The sequence below is a fragment of the Copadichromis virginalis genome, linkage group LG7 (assembly GCF_057382275.1).
Source record: "Copadichromis virginalis isolate Kocher_CV1m ecotype Utaka linkage group LG7, C_Virginalis_male_GT1.1, whole genome shotgun sequence".
NCBI lineage: Eukaryota > Metazoa > Chordata > Actinopteri > Cichliformes > Cichlidae > Copadichromis > Copadichromis virginalis.
Genome location: NC_140624.1, coordinates 4741642 through 4763556, shown reverse-complemented (window position 1 = coordinate 4763556; position 21915 = coordinate 4741642). Strand labels below are relative to the sequence as shown.

At 39.5% G+C, this 21915-nt stretch overlaps 1 protein-coding gene across 1 annotated transcript in view; it reads left to right on the top strand.

The window, feature by feature from the left end:
• The window catches only part of LOC146704252 (neural-cadherin-like), a 114625-nt gene that overhangs the window by 44105 nt on the left and 48605 nt on the right, over positions 1 to 21915 (top strand). Inside the window, exons 3-12 of the mRNA XM_085461273.1 lie at positions 4071 to 4296; positions 5183 to 5387; positions 6547 to 6658; positions 9480 to 9729; positions 13129 to 13271; positions 14771 to 14943; positions 16591 to 16759; positions 17318 to 17488; positions 17790 to 17962; positions 21058 to 21225. Coding sequence (XP_085317399.1) covers positions 4071 to 4296; positions 5183 to 5387; positions 6547 to 6658; positions 9480 to 9729; positions 13129 to 13271; positions 14771 to 14943; positions 16591 to 16759; positions 17318 to 17488; positions 17790 to 17962; positions 21058 to 21225 — 1790 coding nt within the window. The remainder of the gene's footprint in view (positions 1 to 4070; positions 4297 to 5182; positions 5388 to 6546; positions 6659 to 9479; positions 9730 to 13128; positions 13272 to 14770; positions 14944 to 16590; positions 16760 to 17317; positions 17489 to 17789; positions 17963 to 21057; positions 21226 to 21915) is intronic.

The following is a 21915-nucleotide window of genomic DNA, read 5'->3' as shown; positions in this document are numbered from 1 at the left end:
TGATCCCAAAACCTCCATATATTTCCAAAATAATTAAAAAAAACCCATCAATAAGTCATTAAGGCATACTGCTGAAAGGGAGACATTTCCTTTGTTACAATAAACATTAGCACCGTGGTTCATTTTGAGTCATTCCCATATGCATTGTTCTGTTACTTCATTGTGTATTAATACATTTTTATTGCCTATTTTATGGCTTTTTTTCTGTGTGATTTTAAAAATCTTTGTCTCCAATATTTACAAGTTGGCTTGGTTCATATTATTAAGTCACATTATTGAGAGAATTAAGAACACAGTGTTGGATTTGGCATTTTATAACATTTGTCAACAGCCTGAATATTATAAAACTTATTAATTACTGCAATCCCCAAGGCATAAAGTGGGGACACTACATAAAATGTAAATTTAAACAGAATGCAATCATTTAAACATTTCATAACCCCTTAGTTTATTTACAGTATTAAACAGGATAAATTAAAATGTTTAAATGTAGATAATGCACCATTTTAATAAAAAAATAAAGCCATTTTGGCTTTGATGGCAGCCGCATGTCTCAGTTACGTTGGAACAGAGCCGTGTTTACCGCTGCGTATCATCTCAAGTGCTTTAAAGGAAGGTGGCTGAACTTCTTTTTGATTTGTGAAGACGTTTCTTATATCATCCAAGAGGATTCTTCCGTTCTGAACTGAAGAAGACTGTATGATAGAGCTTTATCCTGTATTTGTGGACACAGTTTGGAATGGCACACTGTGTCCACAAATAGTGATTTCTGGAATCTTCCTCGAGCACATGCAGTGCTGGCTGCGAGCTTGAAGATCCTGAGGACTGATTTTCAGCTTGCACACATGGGTTTATCCAGAATTTTGGAATTTTGTGATGATATTATTTACTGTAGACGAGCTAGATGATGAGATATTCAAAGCCTTCACGAGATTGTGCTGACAAACATTATTCTGAAGTTGTTCCACAACTTGTAGATGCAGTGTTTTGCAGATTAGTGAACCTCTACTGCTCTAAGATTTTCTTTTTATACAAGAATTTAATCATAATTTATTTAATTACACGATGGTCATCCAGATAGTACAACACAAAGTGCAAGATGTGCATGTACCTTCTCATTCCTAAACTGATCCTCAGTTCCATTTCTGACACTTGTTTGTTGCAAACAACAATAAAACAACAATTATTCCTAACCCCCATTTATATTATTAATGACCAATTTATACCAGAATAAAATAAAACATATTTAACCCTTGTGTGGTGTTCGTATTTTTGTTACTCAGCCAGTGTTCATGGGTCTGGTGGACCCGCTAGAGTTTTGGCTTTCCAAATTAACACTATCAAACAATTTTATGTTAAATTACTCAACAGATGTTTACTTCATCCCAATTACAAGCCATATGAACAGCAAACATGGTTAATTTTTTCCCTTTACCTTTGTTAGATCACATTTATGAATTAATGTGCTTCTCGTTTTTTTTTGTTTTTTTTAAATAAAATGTTATAAAAAAATAAATCAGTTATAATCAAGTGGAGTGAGTGGAAAGACACAACACATTTACACGTGAAGCAATATGTTTCACAACTAAATTGGATCAGCTGCTCATCAATGGTGACATTAGGCCCAGGGTTGTAAAACAGGGGGAGGTGGTGCACACACTTATCCCACACTGTCCTGATGGCAGCTAGCTTGTCTCTCTGCCGTCGAGCTGGTCTGTCGTCTCGGTTATCAAAACGGATAATCCTGGAAATTTTGTGGAAGTTTTCCAGAGACATTGATGCACGGAAAGGTTCTTGCTGGTTTCTGCATCCCACAGGGATTCTGTCGATTCCCCTTTGGACCTGAAAACTCCTGCAAGGATAAGAACCCCAAAGTTGGCCTTTGGGGTTCTTAGATGAATTTGGTCCATCTCCTTCCACCTCTCTCCAAAAACACACCTTCCTTCTAGATTACTGCAATCCAGAAAATTTTTCTGGATGGAATCTGGGATGAAAAGCTCAAATGAAGACTTGATGTCCTGCACATGAGTACCTGTCAGCCGTGTTGGCCCTGGCTTATCACAGTAACAGCTCTGCAGGGTGGCTCATTTCTTGGGCAAGAAGACCATTCAATTTCACCAGTTATTGACATCCATATTTCTTCACTTGCTGTCTGGTGGGCTTGTTCTGGTCCTGGAGCTGGCTGCAGATGGGGTACTCATCTTCGTTTTGTTACTAAATGGTGCTCAACCTCATCCTCTTCTTCAAAGTCACTGTCAGACTCTGAATTTTCAGAAATGCGAAATATTCTGAAACCTCTTTGTCAACATCATCATCAGAAGCCCCTCTCTCTTCCAAAATCAATTGGATGGCCCTCGCAGCAGATAATCTTTTGTCAACTTGATCAGTTGTGATAAAGAACCACACTGGCAAAGTCTTATTTATAGTATTATGCCCCTAATTTGCAGGTGGGACAGGGTATGAGAAAATAAAATTTGGATCCCTCAAGAAAGAGGGTAAAATGTGTGTGAGATGTCAGAGCAGACGGTGTTTATAGTTGAATTTTCAACAATGTTGCAACTTTGTGCGGAGCAGGAGGGGAAGAAAACACTATCAGCAGCACCAGAAAGGAGGAAGACAGAGTATGGGAACACAGGACCTACACTTTCAACACTTTTATTAGACCTGGGTCCAGTGGACCCGAACACCTTGTATGTAATGTAAATGCGTGGGGGGAGGTACAGTATGCGGTCATTGAAAATTAGTTCGGATTTATGTTCTTCACAGAAAATAAGCCAAAGCCAATGAATTTCAGGTTGAAAAAATAATTAATTCTTTAATTTTTCTTTTGAAAAAAACTGAAAACGGTTCTCACAGACCCGAACACCATACAAGGGTTAAATAATTTAAAACTGTAAGGTAAGGTGTAAGGTCAATAAATAAAAAGTCAGCTGTAATTTAGTTTCTAAATTCCACAGAAAAGATTTTCTGGCTATTTTTTAATATGAATATTTTTGAATATGAAAAATCGCTATTTACAATTTAAAATGTAGCGCTTGGAAAGGCTTCTTTGTCAGTATAAGCCTTGAGAACAAGCAAACTACTGAGGACCAAGGCTGAAATTTCAACTGACACTGCACTGCCGTTAGTAATGGAAGTCATATCAGTGAGACCTGACCTGAACCAGTCATCAATTCTCACCGAGCAGAACCGGTGCTTTGACTTTATACATATATATATATATATGTATATATATATATATATATATATATATATATATATATATATATATATATATATATATATATATATATATATATATATATGAGGTTTTTGATGAGCCACCAAATATTCCTGGCCCCTCTATTCAAGCTTATCGTCATTTTGAGCACAGAGCTGCTCTTTAGTTTCACATGGTGTTCTTTCAAAATAATAAGTGAGGGAATGCAATCATTACTTCATGGCATCTGGGGTCCCTAAAGGATCTGTGCTTGGTTCCCTTCTCTTCTCAGTATGCTGTGATTCTGACATCTAAATGTGAAGAGCAAATATACATTAAGGTATATACTAACATGCTTTATAGTAACTAAGATGTAATTTTTAAGAGTTTAAACTGTTTATGATCTGAATTCTTTTACACTACCTTCAATTTCCTGTCATTAGTTCATTACTTTGGTCCAAAGTGTCTGTGAAATGAAAAATGCAGTTGCTGTTAAATATCTATCAGACTGCCTAAAAACAAATAAGAGTTAAAAATAATTGAAGTTCTTGTTGACAGTGAATAAACTATCAAATGATTTTAATATAAGTAAAAAGTCCAAAAATGATTAAACGTGACAACAGTTGTTGACTATTATGATTAAGGAATTGCACAGAATGAATAAAATTAAATGTGTTTATACATAAATCATATTTATTAATTCTATTAGAGCTTAACAGATTGTATAAATCTTAATTCCACAAACACAGTAAGACAGAAATCCCTTTCAAAAGGCTATTCAGGAAACATTTCTGTGTTTGCATTCAGGCGATCGCCCGTGCATTGGTTTGGATCCAGTTGTGGAAAATAATGTCATTGTATTTCCCTGTAGGCGGTGATGGCTGCTTTGCTGTTGACAAGAAAACAGGCCAGGTGGTGACCACAGGGCTGGTACTTCAGAGGGAGAGGGAGTACTTGTTAAGCGTGGTGGCCCTTGACGGCATGGGGAGCCGCAGTGCCCCTGCCATGCTCTCTGTGGTGGCGGGAGCTAGAGCGCCGCAATTCACCAATACAAGCTATGCCATCTCAATACCAGAAAACACACCTGAGGGACAGCCGTGAGTACTGCCTGTGTTTGCATCCTCTTATAAACATACTCAGGGATACGTTCCAGCTGCATATTAGGAGCAAAATATTCTGTGTTATATTCATTCTGTAAAGCTGAAATTATTATATCTTTACAAATCATTTATTGTTAAACACATATGCCAGGCCTTTTTAGATCTTCATCTGTTCCCATCTGGTTATCAGCAAACACTTTGTGTCAGATTCTTCATTGCTGCCTCGGTATGTTTAATTGCCCAATACTGCAAGCACAACATTAAAAATGCAACAATATAGAAGACATATTTTTAATACACTTAATTTCTGTAAATTAACAAAGACTAAGATGAATGCAGGCATGAGACGATGTGCTGTCTCACGGAGTGACTCACATGAGGACAGTTACACATGCAGACTTTAGCATAATAATGTAAATCACTGAAATTCCAGTATGTATAGCTCTGCTATGACATGAGCTGCTGACACAAGTCCTACAATAATGAATGCAGACATGCATAAAAACACACAAAAGGTGTCAGATCTCAAGCATAACTTGTTAAGAATTTGTTAATAAATATTCATTTGTTCACAGCAGTGCACTCAAGCACGAACTGACTTATTATCATCACACACTATTAGGGAATGCAAACTCTCTTCACTGTCAAAACAAACACTGATATCTACATAATAGTATCATATTATTACACAGAACTGACGATCACTGATTGACTGTGTTTATAGCACATAGCCAATGGGCCATACAATAATTGATTTCATTACAGCACAGTGCTGATGTAGGAGAAGAGGATTTCGATTCTAATTCAACAAGGCTGCAGCTAAAATCAAACAATAAAGACTCTTTTTTCCATTTCTTTTAATCGCTTTCTCTTTGTTCTACAGCTTCCTGGTGGTGTTTGCTGTCTCCTTCCAGAAGCAGCAAATCAGCTATAGTCTGCTGATCAATCCCAGTAGCCTTTTTAGCATTCAGCAGGAGACGGGGGAGATCAGCCTGACCAGGACACTGGATTATGAGAATGACCAGCGACGCTACCTTCTGATGGTGCGAGCCAGTGAAGAGCCAGGCAGCCTCAGCGCTGCAACAGAGGTTAGTTTAATTAGACAGAGATACGGGAACCAAATAGGAGTCATGTAAGAGTTCAAGCTCTGTTGTAATCTGAGGCCAAAGCTGAGGTCCACTGTGATGTTTGTGACTGCGACTCAGGCATTTACTATTACTTTGGAGAATTAAATGAAATAACAAAATATGTTCTGCTGTTTGGATGATTTTGTCTGTCGCGCTCTCCCACTGGACTGCCACAACACTCCGAGGCAGGCAGGTTTTCATCTAAATAGCTCATAACGGTTAACGACAGTGACCTGTTGACATCACACTGCTTGGCAATAACCACAAAAGAGGAGCAGCATAGTTTGCAACTGTCTACAGCAGTGGCACGCCTGAATGGTTTTTAAATGTTAACAAGTAGACTGGTGACCCAAGTGAAGTTTTGTTCTGCGGTTTCACTCTTCGCCTTCGTGTCTCACACTAAGTGCTTTTTGTCAATTGTTATCTAGAGATGAACGCTGCAAAATATAGCACCCTCTTAGGCACAAGAAATCAAAATCTGAAAATATCCTTCATAAATGAATATTTCTAGATAAATTATTTACAACTGCAGCGTGATTTCAATTATTAATTGAAAAGATTTTGTTGCCCAATTATCATGTCAGCCTCTTACTTTGTACCGCAGATTTAGCGGGCACAACCTCCTTCTGCTCAGCTGCATGTTGTGGAATAAGAGATGGAAACTGGGAAAACCTATCCCAGCTATTTCAGGACTATTACTCAGCTGTCACTTCACACTTTACACACAGTGGTGACAGGGAGCTTGTAGGGTGGAGGGGCGACTAAGGGCCTTTGTCGCAAATGCGCACAGTGAGGCACACACATGCTAAGAACATTTCTATTTTTGACTCAAGAAAATCATGGAGTGGAAGATAAAGAATGTGTTGAACTGGCAACTTGGGGAGCTATAAAATGCAATTTAGATTAAGTTTTCGGGTCAGCTTCCTGTACAGAAACCTTCATATGGTTGTTTTCTAGAATTGAGAGTTGATAACAAAAGCTTAATTTTGTCTTCTTATATACTGATTGTATGACTCCTCTCCTCTCTCCTCTTTTCTCCTCTCCTCTTTTCTCCTCTCCTCTCCTCTCCTCTCCTCTCCTCTCCTCTCCTCTCTTATCCCATCACGCCGGCACTAATCAGGTTCAGGTGTTGATAACGGATGAGAATGATTGTGTCCCAGAGTTTCTTCAGTCCATCTATAGTGTGGATGGAGTCCCCGAGACTGTAACCACAGCAACATCCCTGCTGCAGGGTGAGAATCCTCTGACCCCATATGTCACATCCATCTGGTTCTTTTTGAATTAAAGAAAGAAACTTTATAAAAAGTAACTTTTTCCCAGGGTAAAACAGCAACTGAATTTTAACAGAAGAGTTTCTCGTCTGACCTTGAGTTTCCCAGTGACAGTGTTTTGTATTTACATCATAATCTGTTACATACTGAACCAGTGTAGCTGCTAAAAAAAACCCACCATACATTTTGATTTATTACGTTTTGTATGAATAATGGCAGTTTATCTATTACTGCATGGGTCTAGCTTATAATTTTTAATTATGAGGTTGAAAGAATATGTTTTGCTGTCATCACTGCTTAACTTGTAAAAATACACACTAATTAAGAAACCTATTGAGGGAAGTGTAGAAACAGAGTGTGGTGTGTTTTTAATCAGATACAGTTGTTTGCTTCATAATTCATGACCCTGTATCTCTCACACACTTTTGCCACTGTCGCTGGTGATTAAAATTACTCTTTTAACTGCACTCATGAGATCTGAGTGTTTTGGGATTCTGTATGTATGAGATTCAGCATTTAGCCACAGCCACAGATACAGAACTATCTGAAAGGGATTCTTTCACCATGCGTGATATTTAACTCACAAAGTTAACCCTTGAAATGTTAAACACCCCACATAATATGCAAAAACAAACCCCAAAACAAAACATTATTCGGGGCTATTTGTTTGGCCTTTCACATTGCTCTCTCTTTAGTTATTGTCAAATGTTGCTGTGCCTCTGGGACTTCTTTACCCCACTGGCTACAGTGGGAATCTCAAGCTGGGCAATTGTTTCTGGTGCATTCTGACAGAGAAAAATGGAACAAATTTAATCTCAAAACATTCGAATAAACAGCCTGGAGCAGTAAAGACTGTTGGCACTGCAAAGCCAGTGGCAGGAGACAATGGCAACCAATACAAACCGATGCACCGAGAAAAAAATAACATAACCAGTGTGGTGGCAGCAGAGGAATCAAAGATGAAAAGAAAATGGAGACAAAGTGTCATCTTAAAGGGTTGAAAAGCAGAAGTATAAAAGGGAGACCTTTATGCAGCAACAGGACTATAGCTGATATTCAGTGCAGTTATAGGACTGTATCATTCTGTAAAACCACCCTAATTTAGATTAACAAGGTAACTTAAACTGGTGAACTGCACAGGTAACTAAAATGTCAAAGTGATGGAATGAAATGTCTATTACAGTGCGTCTTCTTCACAATATACAAACAAGTCAAGAACACAAAAGTCCACAATCAGGGAATAAATAATTCATGAATGGAAATACAGAGGGTTTACAACATGGTGGGAACCAGTGGTTACACCAGATTAGACTTTGTCAGGACACATCTAAGGTAGCACAGTCTGGGGGAAAAAAACTTTAGAAACCATAACGATCTTGTACCAGAATGATGGGAAGCGAAAAGTATGGAGAAGAAAAAGAACAGCTCTCAATCCAAAGCATACCACATCATCTGTCAAGCATGGTGGAGGAATATGTTGCTGCCAGTCGAACCGGGTCAGGTGTTTATTGACGATGTGACTACTGATAAAATTAGCAGAATTAATTCTAAAGTTTAAAGAGCCCTGTTCTCTGAGCAAAATTGATAGGATGGTGCTTCACACTCCAAATGGATAATGACCTAAAGCTACCACAAAAACAACCCAAGAGTTTCTTAAGACAGAGAAATGGGATATTCTTTAATGGCCAAATAGCTTATCTTATCTCAACCCAATAGAGCATGATTTTCAGTTGCTGAAGACAAAATCGAGGCCAAAGAGACCCACAAACATGCAGCAATTGAAGGCAGCTGCAGAAAATCCCTGGCAGAGCATCTCAAGGGAGGAAACAGAGCATTTGGTGATGCCACTGGGTTCTAGACTTCAAGCAGTAATTGACTACAAAGGATTTTCCACCCAAGTATTGAAACAATTTATCTATTTATAGTTATGTTAGTTTGTCCAATTACTTTTGAGCCTCTGAAAAAGTAGGACTGTGTATAAAATCACATTTTGATTGTTTGATTTAAAATGCACTGTGGTGGTGTACATAGACCGACTTAGAAAAACGTATCACTGTCCAAAGACGTATGGACCAAACTATAGCTAAACTCGATTGAAGAAGATAAAAGAAACTGTGCAGACTGAGCCAGTAACAGCAAGGTTCAAAGGAGATTTACTTCCCTTTCACTTTGTCTTTACCTTTTAATGAGTCAGTCACACTGTAACAGTTAAATGCAAAGGGTGCGTAGTGAATTACCTGTCTGGAAATGTATTACAAGATGTTCAGATGGCACTGACACACACAGGCTGCTTGCTGGTGCAGATACTTGACACACAGAAAATACACACATCAAAAGAATATGCAGTAGACAATTGTTATAAGCTTGAGGGAATGTGCATGAAACAGGGATTTTAAGTGAAACTCACACAGTGTTTGTGGCTATACTCTTAGAGAAAATCACACCACACATTGGAAACCAATCTATACTTGTTTCTTCTCTATAATTACCCCAGAATAAAATCATTTCCAAATCCACACACAAACACTGTGCATTCCACTCTGTCTTTTTGCTGTCTTTAAGCTCGTATTGTCAAATGATAGTAATCATTCTGGAAGGGCACCGTTTCTGTTCAAGTAATAGTAGCTGTCATAGCTCGTGATTTATCGCATGTTTAGCAAGGCCATAAAGAGATAATGATCTACACAGATGTCAACATATTCATGAGCTGATCACATCTCATCAGCCCTTTTCGATTAACTCGTAATTGATGGCTCTCGTGTGATGTCTTTCCCCCTGCCAGTGTTAGCCACGGACTGTGACTCAGGGTTAAATGCTGAACTCACCTATTACACCCTGAGCCCGGACTTCAGCATTTCACCCCATGGGACTGTTTTCCCAGCGAGACGGCTTGACTATGAGAGGCCTAATCATCTGTATGAGTTTGTGGTGATGGCGGTGGACAGTGGGGACGAACCTCACTCTGGCACTGCCACCGTCCGTGTGAGGATGGCGAATGTCAACGATGAAGCCCCCGAATTCTCCCAGCCTGTGTAAGTAGTCTTTTTTTCCCCATCACAAACCAAAATCAGTGGTTTATCATCTTAATTTGCAACTATTCATTGAAAACATAAAACAGCTGCATCAAAAAACTAAGGCTGAGATACAAAAGTGCAATGAAAAAATAAATAAATAAATGGCTATAAAAAATATCCAATGCATGGATGTCTTTGTGTTGTTGCATTTTTCTTTATGCAGAATTGAACATTTTTTAACATCAAACTCAAGCAGAGTTTAAATAATGTTGCCATTGCTGCCACTGCTTAAATTCTGATCCACCAGCTGATCATATTTGAGTTTATCAAAGCTTTACTCTTTGAGCAGACGAGGTAGTTGCATCACAGACATATAAGATAAGATAAGATAAGATAGATCTTATCTTATCTTATATGGGCTGTTACATCATACATCACAGACCTGCCGTCCTTGAGGCTATCCGTTGCAATAATATTTGATGCTGGGAGTCCTGTTGTGAATAGTGGCCAACTCGTCTCCAAACTGCTGTAGTGAATCCACCAGCATAAGACAAACTCAATATGTTTTATTTGGCGTGTTAATCACAGCCATCTGGCATCAAAACAGCCTGTTACTCACATTAATCACAAAGTGTGACATTGTTAGTTTCACAGCATGTTCTGATGGATAGCTCAAAATGTTTGTGGTCCAATATTGTAGTGAATTCGAGCATTCACTTCACACTCTCTGGGTTTTATTTTTGGCCTTTTCCAAAGGTATGCAGTAAACTGACATATGGATGCAATCCAGTGTGTCCCAGAGTGGCTTTTTGGCAAAGCTGTATAAGTGGGTGGGCAGCAACTGTCACTGTGGCTCTGCTACATTTATTCTATCGAACAAGTAAGCTGCTTGTCCTGTCAGTCATGTTTCAATGACCTTCACACAAGACTGTTGCAGACCTCTGTTACCTGCTCTTGTTGCATTGTCAGGTGTCAGTCTCAGTGACTGGCTAGACACACAGCCAAACAATGAGGTGGGCAGAAAGGTGGAGATGTAGGCAGACAAACATAAAACTGAAAAGAAAAACACACTGAAACACGGTTGCAGGGCAAGCAAGTAGAGAATGCCAAAACATACACTGCGAGTAGACAGGAGACAGCCAGTCAGATATGCAGATAAACAGAGAAGCCTGTCGGCAGTCAGGCAAATATTCTTCCCAGCAGACAGATAGTTAGAAATGCAGACGTTTTGCCAGGTAGCATGTGTTAGGCGCTTCCTCACACTATGGCTTTCTGAGATGTAGATAAATGCTGTGAGGGAAGCGAGCAGGGGCCCAATTCGAATTCGACTGCTACTTCCTCCAACTCAGTGATGAGTGAAACTCTGTGTTGAGTCACACTTGTGTCTGCAGAGAGTCTCTTAATTAAGGGGTAGTGTAGAATATACCAGCAAGCTTTGGGAAGACCCGCCATTATTTAATAGTAACAGTGCTTTCTGTGAGAATGTGCCAAGTAGGTCTATTAAGATGATGTCTATCTTCTACTGAAAAAAGTGTGTGCTCCATTTGAATTGTATTCAATCATTTAAAGCACAGACAGTATTCAGCATTTGTTGAAATTATTCTACTTTTCTTCATTCTTTTCTCCAACTTCTTCTTGACCTCTATAACTAGAATGGAAAATAGTAATCTTTAAAAAAAGGTGGAAAGTGCTGAACAGAATATTTCAGATACATTCAGCAGAATAAAGTTAAGATTTGGTTGCTGAAAGCAAAAAGGAACAAATGAAGCAACAATGTTTTACTGTAAGATTTAAAAACAAAAAACTTGTGGGTTTTTTGTTTTAAGGGAAGCCATTTCATTTTTCTTCATTACAGATGCAGTCCTACTGAAATAATCACATATAACTCAATTGTATGAATGCAGTTCAGTTCAGTGTTATTTATGTAGCACCAAATCACAACAAGGCACTTTAAATTGTAAGGTAAAGACCCTAAACCACAACAATCATATGCGTGGAGTTTCCTTCATGCAGGAAACAAAACAAGCTCTTCACCTTTCAGCACTGTGGGTAGTAAGCCTGCACTGATGCAGTCTCAGTGTTGGAAGGATTCATAACCCACTCACACTTAAGGCTAGTAGGGTTGGAATGACACTTAATGTGGCGGAGCCTCCATGTAAATGTGCAAGTGCACCGAGAGGCTGTAGGCTGCAGATTAGAATTGGGCTGTAGTGCTCAAAAAAGAACAGAGACTCGTGTGGAGGTAGAGTGTGCACATTAACATTTAAGAAATTACTCTTACATTCAGATTAATTGAGATACTTGCCTGACAGATGAGTGGAAGGGCTAGTGTTTTTTTCCTCTCAGTTTGCATCTGAATGAGCCACAGAGTGGCTAAATGTGATTGAAGTGAGGGACAGACAGCGAGAGACTCCATGGAAATGCAAAATGTCCAGACATGCAGGGAAGCAGACAGACAGGCAGGCAGGCGTACCGTGTCTGAGCACAACTTCACAGTTCAGTGAGATGTAGGAAGACGCTTCAGGAAGAAAAGCAAAGGGAGTTTATATGTTTCATCCCCTCAGAGCTGCGGAGAGGTGGCCTCTGAGCCGGGTGACAGATTACAGGTCACTCATGTTGCCACGGAGATTGCCGAGGCTGGCGGAGATGAATCACCCATCAGCGTTCTTCTGTAAACCATCAATCACCTCTGACTTTTCACCATAGACACCGCAGCCCCACCCCACGTACACGCATACTTACACACACACACGCATTAGAAGAGGATACAGCACAAAATCTCGCAGGGGATGAGTTCTGCTGACGAATCAACTCGAACTCTGTGAGAACACCGCCCCCTCTTATAGCCTGCTCCTCTCTGTCAGCCGTCCTCTTTTCCTCTCTTTTTTCTCCCACTCCCACATGTCACTTTACTTGTCATTTCACTGACAGCTTTCGTTTTTGTCACCTAGCTGCTCCTTTCTCACCTTTTTCTTTTCTTCTCTTCATCTGTGCGTCCTCTTAGTCACAGAGTTAATCTCCTCCCCATTGTGCTTTGTACCACAGCGGTATATCAGTCTCCTGTGTCTTGCTGGGCATTTTGCTACCCAGCACCACAGAGCAAGCAAATCACTGTTGACATTTTAAAAGGCAGTGGATCAAATGGCCCACAGTGGGCAGGGTATGTAGAAGCACCATTTGTTCAATGGCTTCAAAATCCCAGTAGACATTATCATTTGTCTCTGGTCTGGCCAGCTAAGAGGACAGGTTAAATCATAGTGACAAGTAAAAGCCACAACCATAAGTCTAATCAGCTTCTCGATGCCCTGGACTGTCTAAATGATTCATATCTCTAGTCTCTTTGTTTGTGGGTTTCTATTATTGACTTCCACCAAGTATGTGTTCTCACTTTCTCTAAACTTGAGTTCCTCTTTGCAGATATCGAACATTCGTTTCTGAGGATGCAGGCCCCAACACCCTGGTTGCAACAGTTCTGGCCAAAGATCCAGATGGCGATGCTATATTCTACTCCATAACAGCAGGCAACGAGGAAGAAAATTTTGTCATTGACAGCCAGAAAGGTGATATTTCTTAATTTTCCAACCAGGTGTCATATTATTCAGCTCTCATTGTAATCGATGGGCTTTCTGTCAAATTGCGCTTTCAAGGAACGGCCTCTATTTTCAAAGGCAGTGTGAAAAGATATTGAAAGCTGATAATAAAAGCTATATTTCCTATACGCATGCTGCTCTTTCTATTATTAGGGTCATAAATAAAATCTATAACATTATTTAGGACATTTCTGTCCTTGGTTTGGCTTTTTCCAGGTACAGAGAGGAATGTTCCACATGTTTCTTAGCCTTCTAGCATTGAGGACTGCACAGTTTATCTTTTTTATTTACCCTTTGATCCGAAACCAGTGGCAATCTCTGTGACATTTGTCACCCAACCCTTTCAATTCAATTTCACAACAACTGCTCTATCATAGTTCGCAATCTCCAAGCTCTGCTCCGCCAGCTCCTCTTTCTTTTGTGTCATCGTTTTATATTTCTTTCCACCCTTTCTGTGTATCCTCCGAGAAAGAAAATGCTAAGGCTGATATCCTTTGGGTGCGGGGAAATCACTATCACTATATGGGTTCCCTTTTCCTGTATATGCAACGAATGCTGCTAGCTGAATAGCTGGTTGAGCTGGTGTTGCGTTTGTAAACAAGGCTGACATTTAAGGCGAGACAATTACTGCGCACATCCCACAGTTTGCGTATTTTAATGTAGCGGTGCAGCAATGTCAATGTTATGCATTGTCATTAGAACCTGGATCCTTCTCTGCTCTGTGGGCAGGTGAAATTACAAGTAATACAGGAGAGAGGGATGTCAGGCGCTCCCATATGTGTGTATCAGCATGCTGTGTTGTCTTTAATCAAGAGCATTGAAGGGGATGAATAGAAACACAACAAGAGAATAAAAGAACTCCCCATGCTCTCAGTTCAATAGGTTTTCCCCACATCACAGGCTGCTTGCTCATTCTGCAACCTCTGATGTTTTTGTATTTCTGTTGACGAGAAAGATGTTGACTCAGATGCTCCATCCTTTTATCCCACCTTTTATCTTGACTGTTACATGAAAGCAGACAAAGGGGGCAAGAGGAACAGCTAATAGGCATCTGCTGAGCCTCGTTAACTTCTGACCAGACTCACTGTACTGCTTTATGTTTTCGCTCAAGTGCTTTAGCTGGATGGGCATCTTTAGAGGAAAGCACGCAATTATTAGATTAGAAATGTGACAAAATCACTACTGTGAAATTGGTTTTTGGATTTAGTCTCTATATCAGATTTCTACCTTTCTGTGGACTTGAGAGCTGAATTTTCACAGCTCTCTATCTTGCTTCCAACGTCTAGAACAACAGTATGCAGTATGCATTTTCTAGTGTGTTCTTATTGATAGCACATCCCTTACTATGCGTCCACTTCCTCAGCAGCAATAACATCCTACTTAACAGCTATAGAATGGTTGTATGTACTCTGTTAGTGTAGACCATATACTATACAAGAAGTAATTTAAGTGGTCTGTGCTCTTTGCAGGATTGATCCGTCTCCGCTCGACTCCCCTGCCCAAGCTTCAAGGTTTGGAGTACGTCCTGAATGTAACGGCCACAGATGACAATGCCTCGGGCGGACCACACCCTCTGTCTTCGACTGCCCGGGTCATCGTTGGGGTTGATGATGTCAACAACAACAAACCTATATTTGAGGAGGTGAGGAAGACAACCCTGGTACTTTTAGTACATTTAGTTTTTTACTTATTCCCTACAAAAAAATGGTTAAATCCAAGAAGATAAACAAAAATGGAAGTGGAAAAACACACGGAAGCTTAGCACAACTATAGGTGCAAAAGCAGGCAGATACCAGGGTAGACAGCATGATGGACAAAGGCTCAGGAGCTCAGAGGTGGGCAAAGGACGCAGACGATCTGACAAAGACTTGATGGCAAAGACAAATTAAACACACAAGAAGGACGGGGTATCGACGAGCAGGTATAACTAATTGGTCATGGGTGAGAAAATCAGAAAGGAGGGAAGGAAAGTAAAACAGCCAAGGACAAAGAAGAAAAGTAGTGCCTTCAAAATAAATGTATTTATGGGCGGTTGTTTACCTATTTCTTATTCAAGACTTTTCCAGCACCGTTGGATAGTCGACACTTCCAACCTGTTTTAAGTCTTTATAGGCTAACTACTTACTGGTTCAAGCTATATATTCACCATGCAGGCCATGCAAGGAGAGTTGTATTGATCTTTTCAGCTAACTATTAGCAAAAGAGTCTGTAAATGTATTTCCCAAAATGTCAGACCTTTCAGGCATTCCTTCTTTTGTTGTTGCTGTCAACGTGAACCTTTTATAATCCATTGTTGTATTTTTCTCAGTCTTATCCCCTCATTGCATTTCAGCTGTTCCCTTTTCCTTCCTCCCTCCCTCTTCTCGCCTCACTCTCTAGCACTCTTATATTTTGCTCTGTTCTCATTTCCCTGGCCTCCGTCTCTCTCTGCTCTGTTTTCCCATGAGTTCCGATTAGCCTGCACACCCACTCTATCTTTAGGCAGTCTAGTGGGATTTCAATTAATTTAGGAAAAAATTGCAAAATCATCACAATATACTGTACCTGTTTAATTAACTTCCTCCTTAATTAGGAATGACTTGAACTTCGGCAGAAGACATATTCATGCAGAGCTGGAGCTCCTGGGTCTTCCGGGCGGGTTTGAACTCTTGGCAACTTGATTTGTTTGAATATCAAGTTATGCCTCAGAACCACCTGGGCCAGCATGACCTTATGCTTTATATTATGTGATTTTTATGAACAGCTGCCTCCGGCCATGCTGTCTGTGCCATCGCGGCCCATGAACTCTTGCATTATTCTTCTTTTAATTGCATGCTCACGTCCTTTGATCCATCTCCTTCTCTCCATTTCATTCTTGCTCCTCCTTGTCTATTGTTTTTCTTTTTTCATGGTCATTCTGTTGAAAGAGTAGCTGGCTTTTATATCTGATTACAAAAAAGAACGACTCCAGAGAGCTGCTCTTTATCTGGGGCATATGTTCATTAGGGGGAATGGATTGAATTCTTTGCAAAGACAAAGCTGTTCGCTGTTGGCTCTTCAAAAGAAATCAGTTCAAGTGTTTTCATTTCCAAAGATGTGGTCTACTGTATCTATAACTGCTATATTGTGTTTCATGTGCAGAATCTCCCTGTGTGGTGTGTGTAGTGACCTTCTACTTAATTAGTTTAGTTTCTTTGATCCCCTTTTTCTTATTAATATTATCGTATTCTGATGATACAATCCCTTATATAGGACTACTTTCTTGCATTTATCTCTCCTTCCTTGTTTCCTCTTCCCCTCTCTATCTCAGTGCCAGCAATATCGTGAACAGGCTTCGGTGCTGGAGAACCAGCCAACGGGGACTTTTGTGTTGCAAGTGCATGCCGTGGATGCAGATGAGGGGGCAAATGGAAAAGTCAAATATGGCCTAATGCACAGAGACAGCGCAATGCCTGCCTTCAGAATCCATCCGGACACAGGTAGAACAGTTTCAGTTCGTCTGGGGTAAAAGAGGTCTCAATTAGTCTGCTGTAGGTAGAATGTGTTGTATTTAAATGTTAATTGTCATCTCTAATGGTAATTTTGAGCTGAGGCGTGGAGACGTGAGGAGGATGCATACTGATACAATATCAACTGTTATACGTTGACTTGTTATTCTTAGGAATTTAAGTCAAATGCCAAAACCTGTATACTGATTAACATTTGATTAAATTTGGGAGAAGCTCAGTGTGATTATAAAAAATGAGTGTACATAATTAAGGGGTAGGCAAATAGAGAAGCTGTTCAGAAGTCCTGGCACGGGCAGGCAACATGTTATTCTGTCAGTCATTTTCTTTTAGGCTCGTGCTCAGTTTTCTTCATCTCAAGATTTAATAGCAAAGTCACCGCACTTGAAAGGAATACTCGACTTTCTCCGAATAAATTCATAATTGTTTACTTGTTTACAAAATCTTGGGTCGATTGGTGGAAATACCGGGGTGCTGAAGCACTGTGTGGTATTGCCGTGCGTATGTTTGATCATTATTCTGTATGTACAGGAGTGATTGTGACAGCCCGGCGCTTCGACAGGGAGCGGCAAAGAGAGTATTCGATCACAGTAACGGCTACTGATTGGGCAGAGGAGCCACTGATCGGCATCTGTCAGCTAACCATCCAAATACTGGACCAAAATGATAACAGCCCCAAGTTTGAGAATTTGCGCTATGAGTGTAAGTTTGGGATGAATGTTATTCTTGTTGATGTCCAATTGAAATATGCATAGCATTAATAAAGCAGGGGCACAACCAGGACCATTAAAAATGCAGAAGTAAATAAAACTGATATTAAGTCATAGAGAATTTGATTGACTTTGTGCACCTTTATATAGTAATTTGATTTAATTGAGGATGTTTTTAGAGACATTTTATTTTCGTTCCTAAGGATCTTCATCATCCTTTGCCCTAAGCTACTACAATGCAAGTTCTTTGACCAGTAAAGTGAGCGCACATACGTTATTTCTTTCCCGTGCAGATTTTTTGAGGGAAGACACTTTGGTCGGTACCAGTTTTCTGCGTGTTGCTGCTCACGATGATGACTTTGGCACTAATGCAGCTATCACTTACGCCATGTCTCTGGAGCAGCCTGAGTACCTGCAGGTCAACCCCATCACTGGATGGGTCTATGTTAACCAGCCCATCTCACAGGCAAGTCAACCACAGGTCTTTGTCAGCCAGTGCAGACACACACACAGAGACACTAACTGTTCTTTTCCGGGTCTTCACCTTCATTTTTAGGGATTTACTTTTTTGCGTACAACGAAGGCATGTCCTCGTAATGAGACTGTGTAAGTAGATTATGTCCCCGCAAAATGAGTTATACCAGGACGACACACACAGTGGCCTGTGGGTCTGTGTCAACAAAGTTAATGAATGAGGCACCTCAAAGTGCCTCTAACTGCCACTACCAGTCTTGAGTATGTCTACTCCCGGAGGTGCTGGATGTGGAAATACCACAGAGAAAGAAGATGGAGGGAGACTAATTCAGCCTAAACAAATTATTCAAAATACATTTTAACAGCTTGTGTGTCCTTTGGTTCTGTTTAATGACTAGCATTTTTCTAGTGCTCCGTTACAAAGACTTTTCCTTCAAATGTGCAAAAACATCCTCTTACCTGCAGTAGCTGTCAAAAAAGTGTTTTAATTAATGGCACAGGTTTAAAAGAAGCTAATTACCATACTCTGCAACTCATTGTCTCTTATAAATGCTGTGGCTTTGATATATATATATATATAAAAAAGCTTTCTTTCATCGTCGTTTATCATCTGAGACTTTGATAAAAAGACTGACAGTGTGCACCAACAAACGATTTTTGTATTTTGAAGTGATTAACTGAAACACTGTGAGGAAGATTATGAATGCAAAGTTAACCTCCCTGCTAACAGCTTCTGAAAAATGAAAACACTAAGCCACAATCTTTGGAGAAGTGTGAAATACAAAGGTGAATCCCCTTAAGATAAATTACACAGTTGTTTTCAGAATACAAGTTATTTTACATGTATGCATAATTCGCTTCTGTATGAAAACTACCTAAAAACGCTATCTTCAAAGTTTACTGAGCTGAGTGTTGTCAGCTAACTTCAAGTGATTTATAATGTCAATGCCAGTAATGTAACACATTTTTTTATTTCTTACATTCTTCACAAGTATGTCGTAGCCTTTCTGAGACCTATCAGTGCTCGGCTTCCAGTTTTCACCTTAATTTATTCAACAGGAGCTGTTCTTTGGCCAGAAACCTGCTATTGCACTATAGGGCTGTTTATTATTTAACATACTTTTTACTGCACTGGTGTCGGAAGTCTCTGGCAATTTTGCTGCTGACTTCATGCAAAATTGATAACGCTAAGCACAAAACCTCGCCTAACAAAGCTGTTGCATATTTTAGGGTGGTTTCAGAAGTTATTTGGATCCTGCAACAATCTTTGTGCTGTAACCATAAAAGCACTTCATTAAATGTTAAATGTCTTCGCTGGTCTGGGACCTTGTTCTTTTTGATTTTCTCATCGCAGTTTCTGATTACATTGAAAAAGAATTAAGGCTAAATTTTCAAGCCAAACTTCACAGTAAAATGTGAAGCACTGTTCCCAGTTGACTCGAAGCACTTTAATGGAAGAGATATGCCACTGAGCAGCTATGAATGTTCTTATGCCCTAAGACATGCACAGCCAGAGCCGACCTCATCCCGTGTCAACACACTGTACACTGGTTCCACAGAGAATTAAGTGGAAAAGATGGAAAAGGTTGCCATGACCGTATCCAGAATATTTTATATGTTCTGGTAGAGATCTGACACTATTACAGCAAATTTAATTTCCAAGTATTACCAAGTCAGATATTCATTTAATGTAAAAGCAGCAGCTGCTGGGTCCATATTGGGCATTGCAGATTGCAATCTTTGTTCTCTGGTTTCAAGCTTTGGAAAAGAGTTGCATTGCTTTAAAAATACTAATTGGATTGTCCCACAAATAGAAAATCTAATACTGAACTTCAGGGAGATTGGTTTTTATCTGACCACTGCAGCACAATAATAGAGTCGCCGGCCCTGATTTACATTAACAGAATAATGCAGCTGGTAGTCGAAATGTTAAAGCTGAACGATTGAATTCGTGGTGAAATAATAGTGAACAATTTTTCATTTAAGCTCTGTAACTGTGACTTAGTCATTATTATGAAATACAATCATAATATGTGGGTAAAAGGACACATTTCTAAATGTTCTTCTTCTTCACTTTGGTGTGAGTGTAATTTTAATGTTACTCATTGTTTAATTTAGGTAAATGGACTCTTTTCACTTTTTCTTGTGGTGTCCACTTTGATGAAATGCAGTCCCCAAGTCAAATTTACTCCCTTATGTCCTTGGAATTCAATTATGGCACAGTAACAAAAGGGTTTTTATGGAGTCAGAATTATGGCTTAATGTATTTTTCTATGGCTTATTCTGCTGCTTTTGTTGTTTTGAGTCTAACTAAATGGTTTCCACGTTTGGGTCGTCCAATTAGCTGATCGACAGCTTATCGCTGCTTGCATCTGCTCGCACAAAGACATATCCGTATAAACGCCCAGATCTACATGTTTTTCTTAGTGCTGCTGTGCTGCCAGAAACAGCTGCCCCCACAGTCACGCAGAGGTCTAACTCTTCTACTAAACATTAAGCAAAATATTACACTTTGCTATGAAAAAACTTTTTTTTATCACAAAAATAGCTTGATTTGTACATTTTTGGACAGTGACACAATTTTCTCAATTTTGCTTTTGTATGCAAGCACAATAGAGTTTAAGAGAAACAATAATGAAACTTACTGTTCAAGGGGTTTAAAAGAAATATGATGTTTTACCCAAGACAACAGGTGACTGTGTATACGACTAACTAATTTCAAAGCAGTAAAGGAAACATGTTTGTAGACCCTTAAAACTTGGTGGAGTACAGACAAAAAACTGACAATTATGTCAGTGTCCAAACATTTCTGGACCTATATGTAATTAATAAAAGAGTAAACACATAATCAAAGAGGTGATGGTGAAAGTTTTTAATGTCACTTATAATGCAGCTAAAACGTCTGCACAGATAGATATAAACACGGAAACCTGCCATTGTGGTAGTTGCTGCTAACGGTGTCAACAGGGCCTCATTTTCTCACTGAGAGTCACAAGATTAAAGTAATATCTTACTTCAGGGTAGTAATCATTTCAACATCAAATATGATGATAATTTCCCCCATTGAACTCTTCCCTTTGTTCACAGCGGACCTATATTACAAGGGATATCATAGCAACTGATGGTGGGAATCGTAGCACTTCTGTGGAGCTGGCAGTCACCATCACCAATGTGAAGAACCAGCCTCCACAGTGGGAAAAAGAAAGCTACAGTGTTGTCATCCCTGAAAACACTGCCAGGGACACGCCCATAGTGGTAAGGATGCAAGCAACTTCAATTTCTGTTACAATGTTTGTTTCCCTTTATCATTATTATCACTATTATTATTTATTAATCTTATTATTTGCTGTTTACGTTAGATGAATGCTTGCTTACCTGAATCAGTGCAATTTGACCATTATTTAGACATTCTGCTAACACTGAGCTTAAATATGCCTCAGAAGGTTCTTCAGTGCTGAAAAACCTGTAAAAGAGTTCTAATGTGATGCTGTGGCAGAAAGATGACATTGAATCCCATGTGCTTGGCAAATTTTATGACACTAGACTTATTAAATTCATTGAAAATGTCTCCTTTGATGTGAAAAATTTATAGCTGTCAATCTGAGATGGAAAAAAAGTCCTTTTGTTCAAGGTCTTCAAAAGGCAGCTCAATTCTTGATAAGAGGTTATTTTAGGACTCAGGCAGCAGGTTTGACTTTCATCCTACGCTATGTCTTTCTTAGATAATCAGTCATTGAAGCAAAAATTTAATCAGAATTTGATATAACCTGTGTTTCGTTCAGGCTGCTGACCCGTACTGCAGTCTGACCGCTTATAACCTGTCACATGTGAACAAATGTTACTTGACCAATCTCAAAGGAAAAAGTAGTTTAGCATTTTAGGAAATATGCTGACTTGACACTGTCTTGACTTGAATGAGTAGACTGATAGCACTCAATCTCTGGG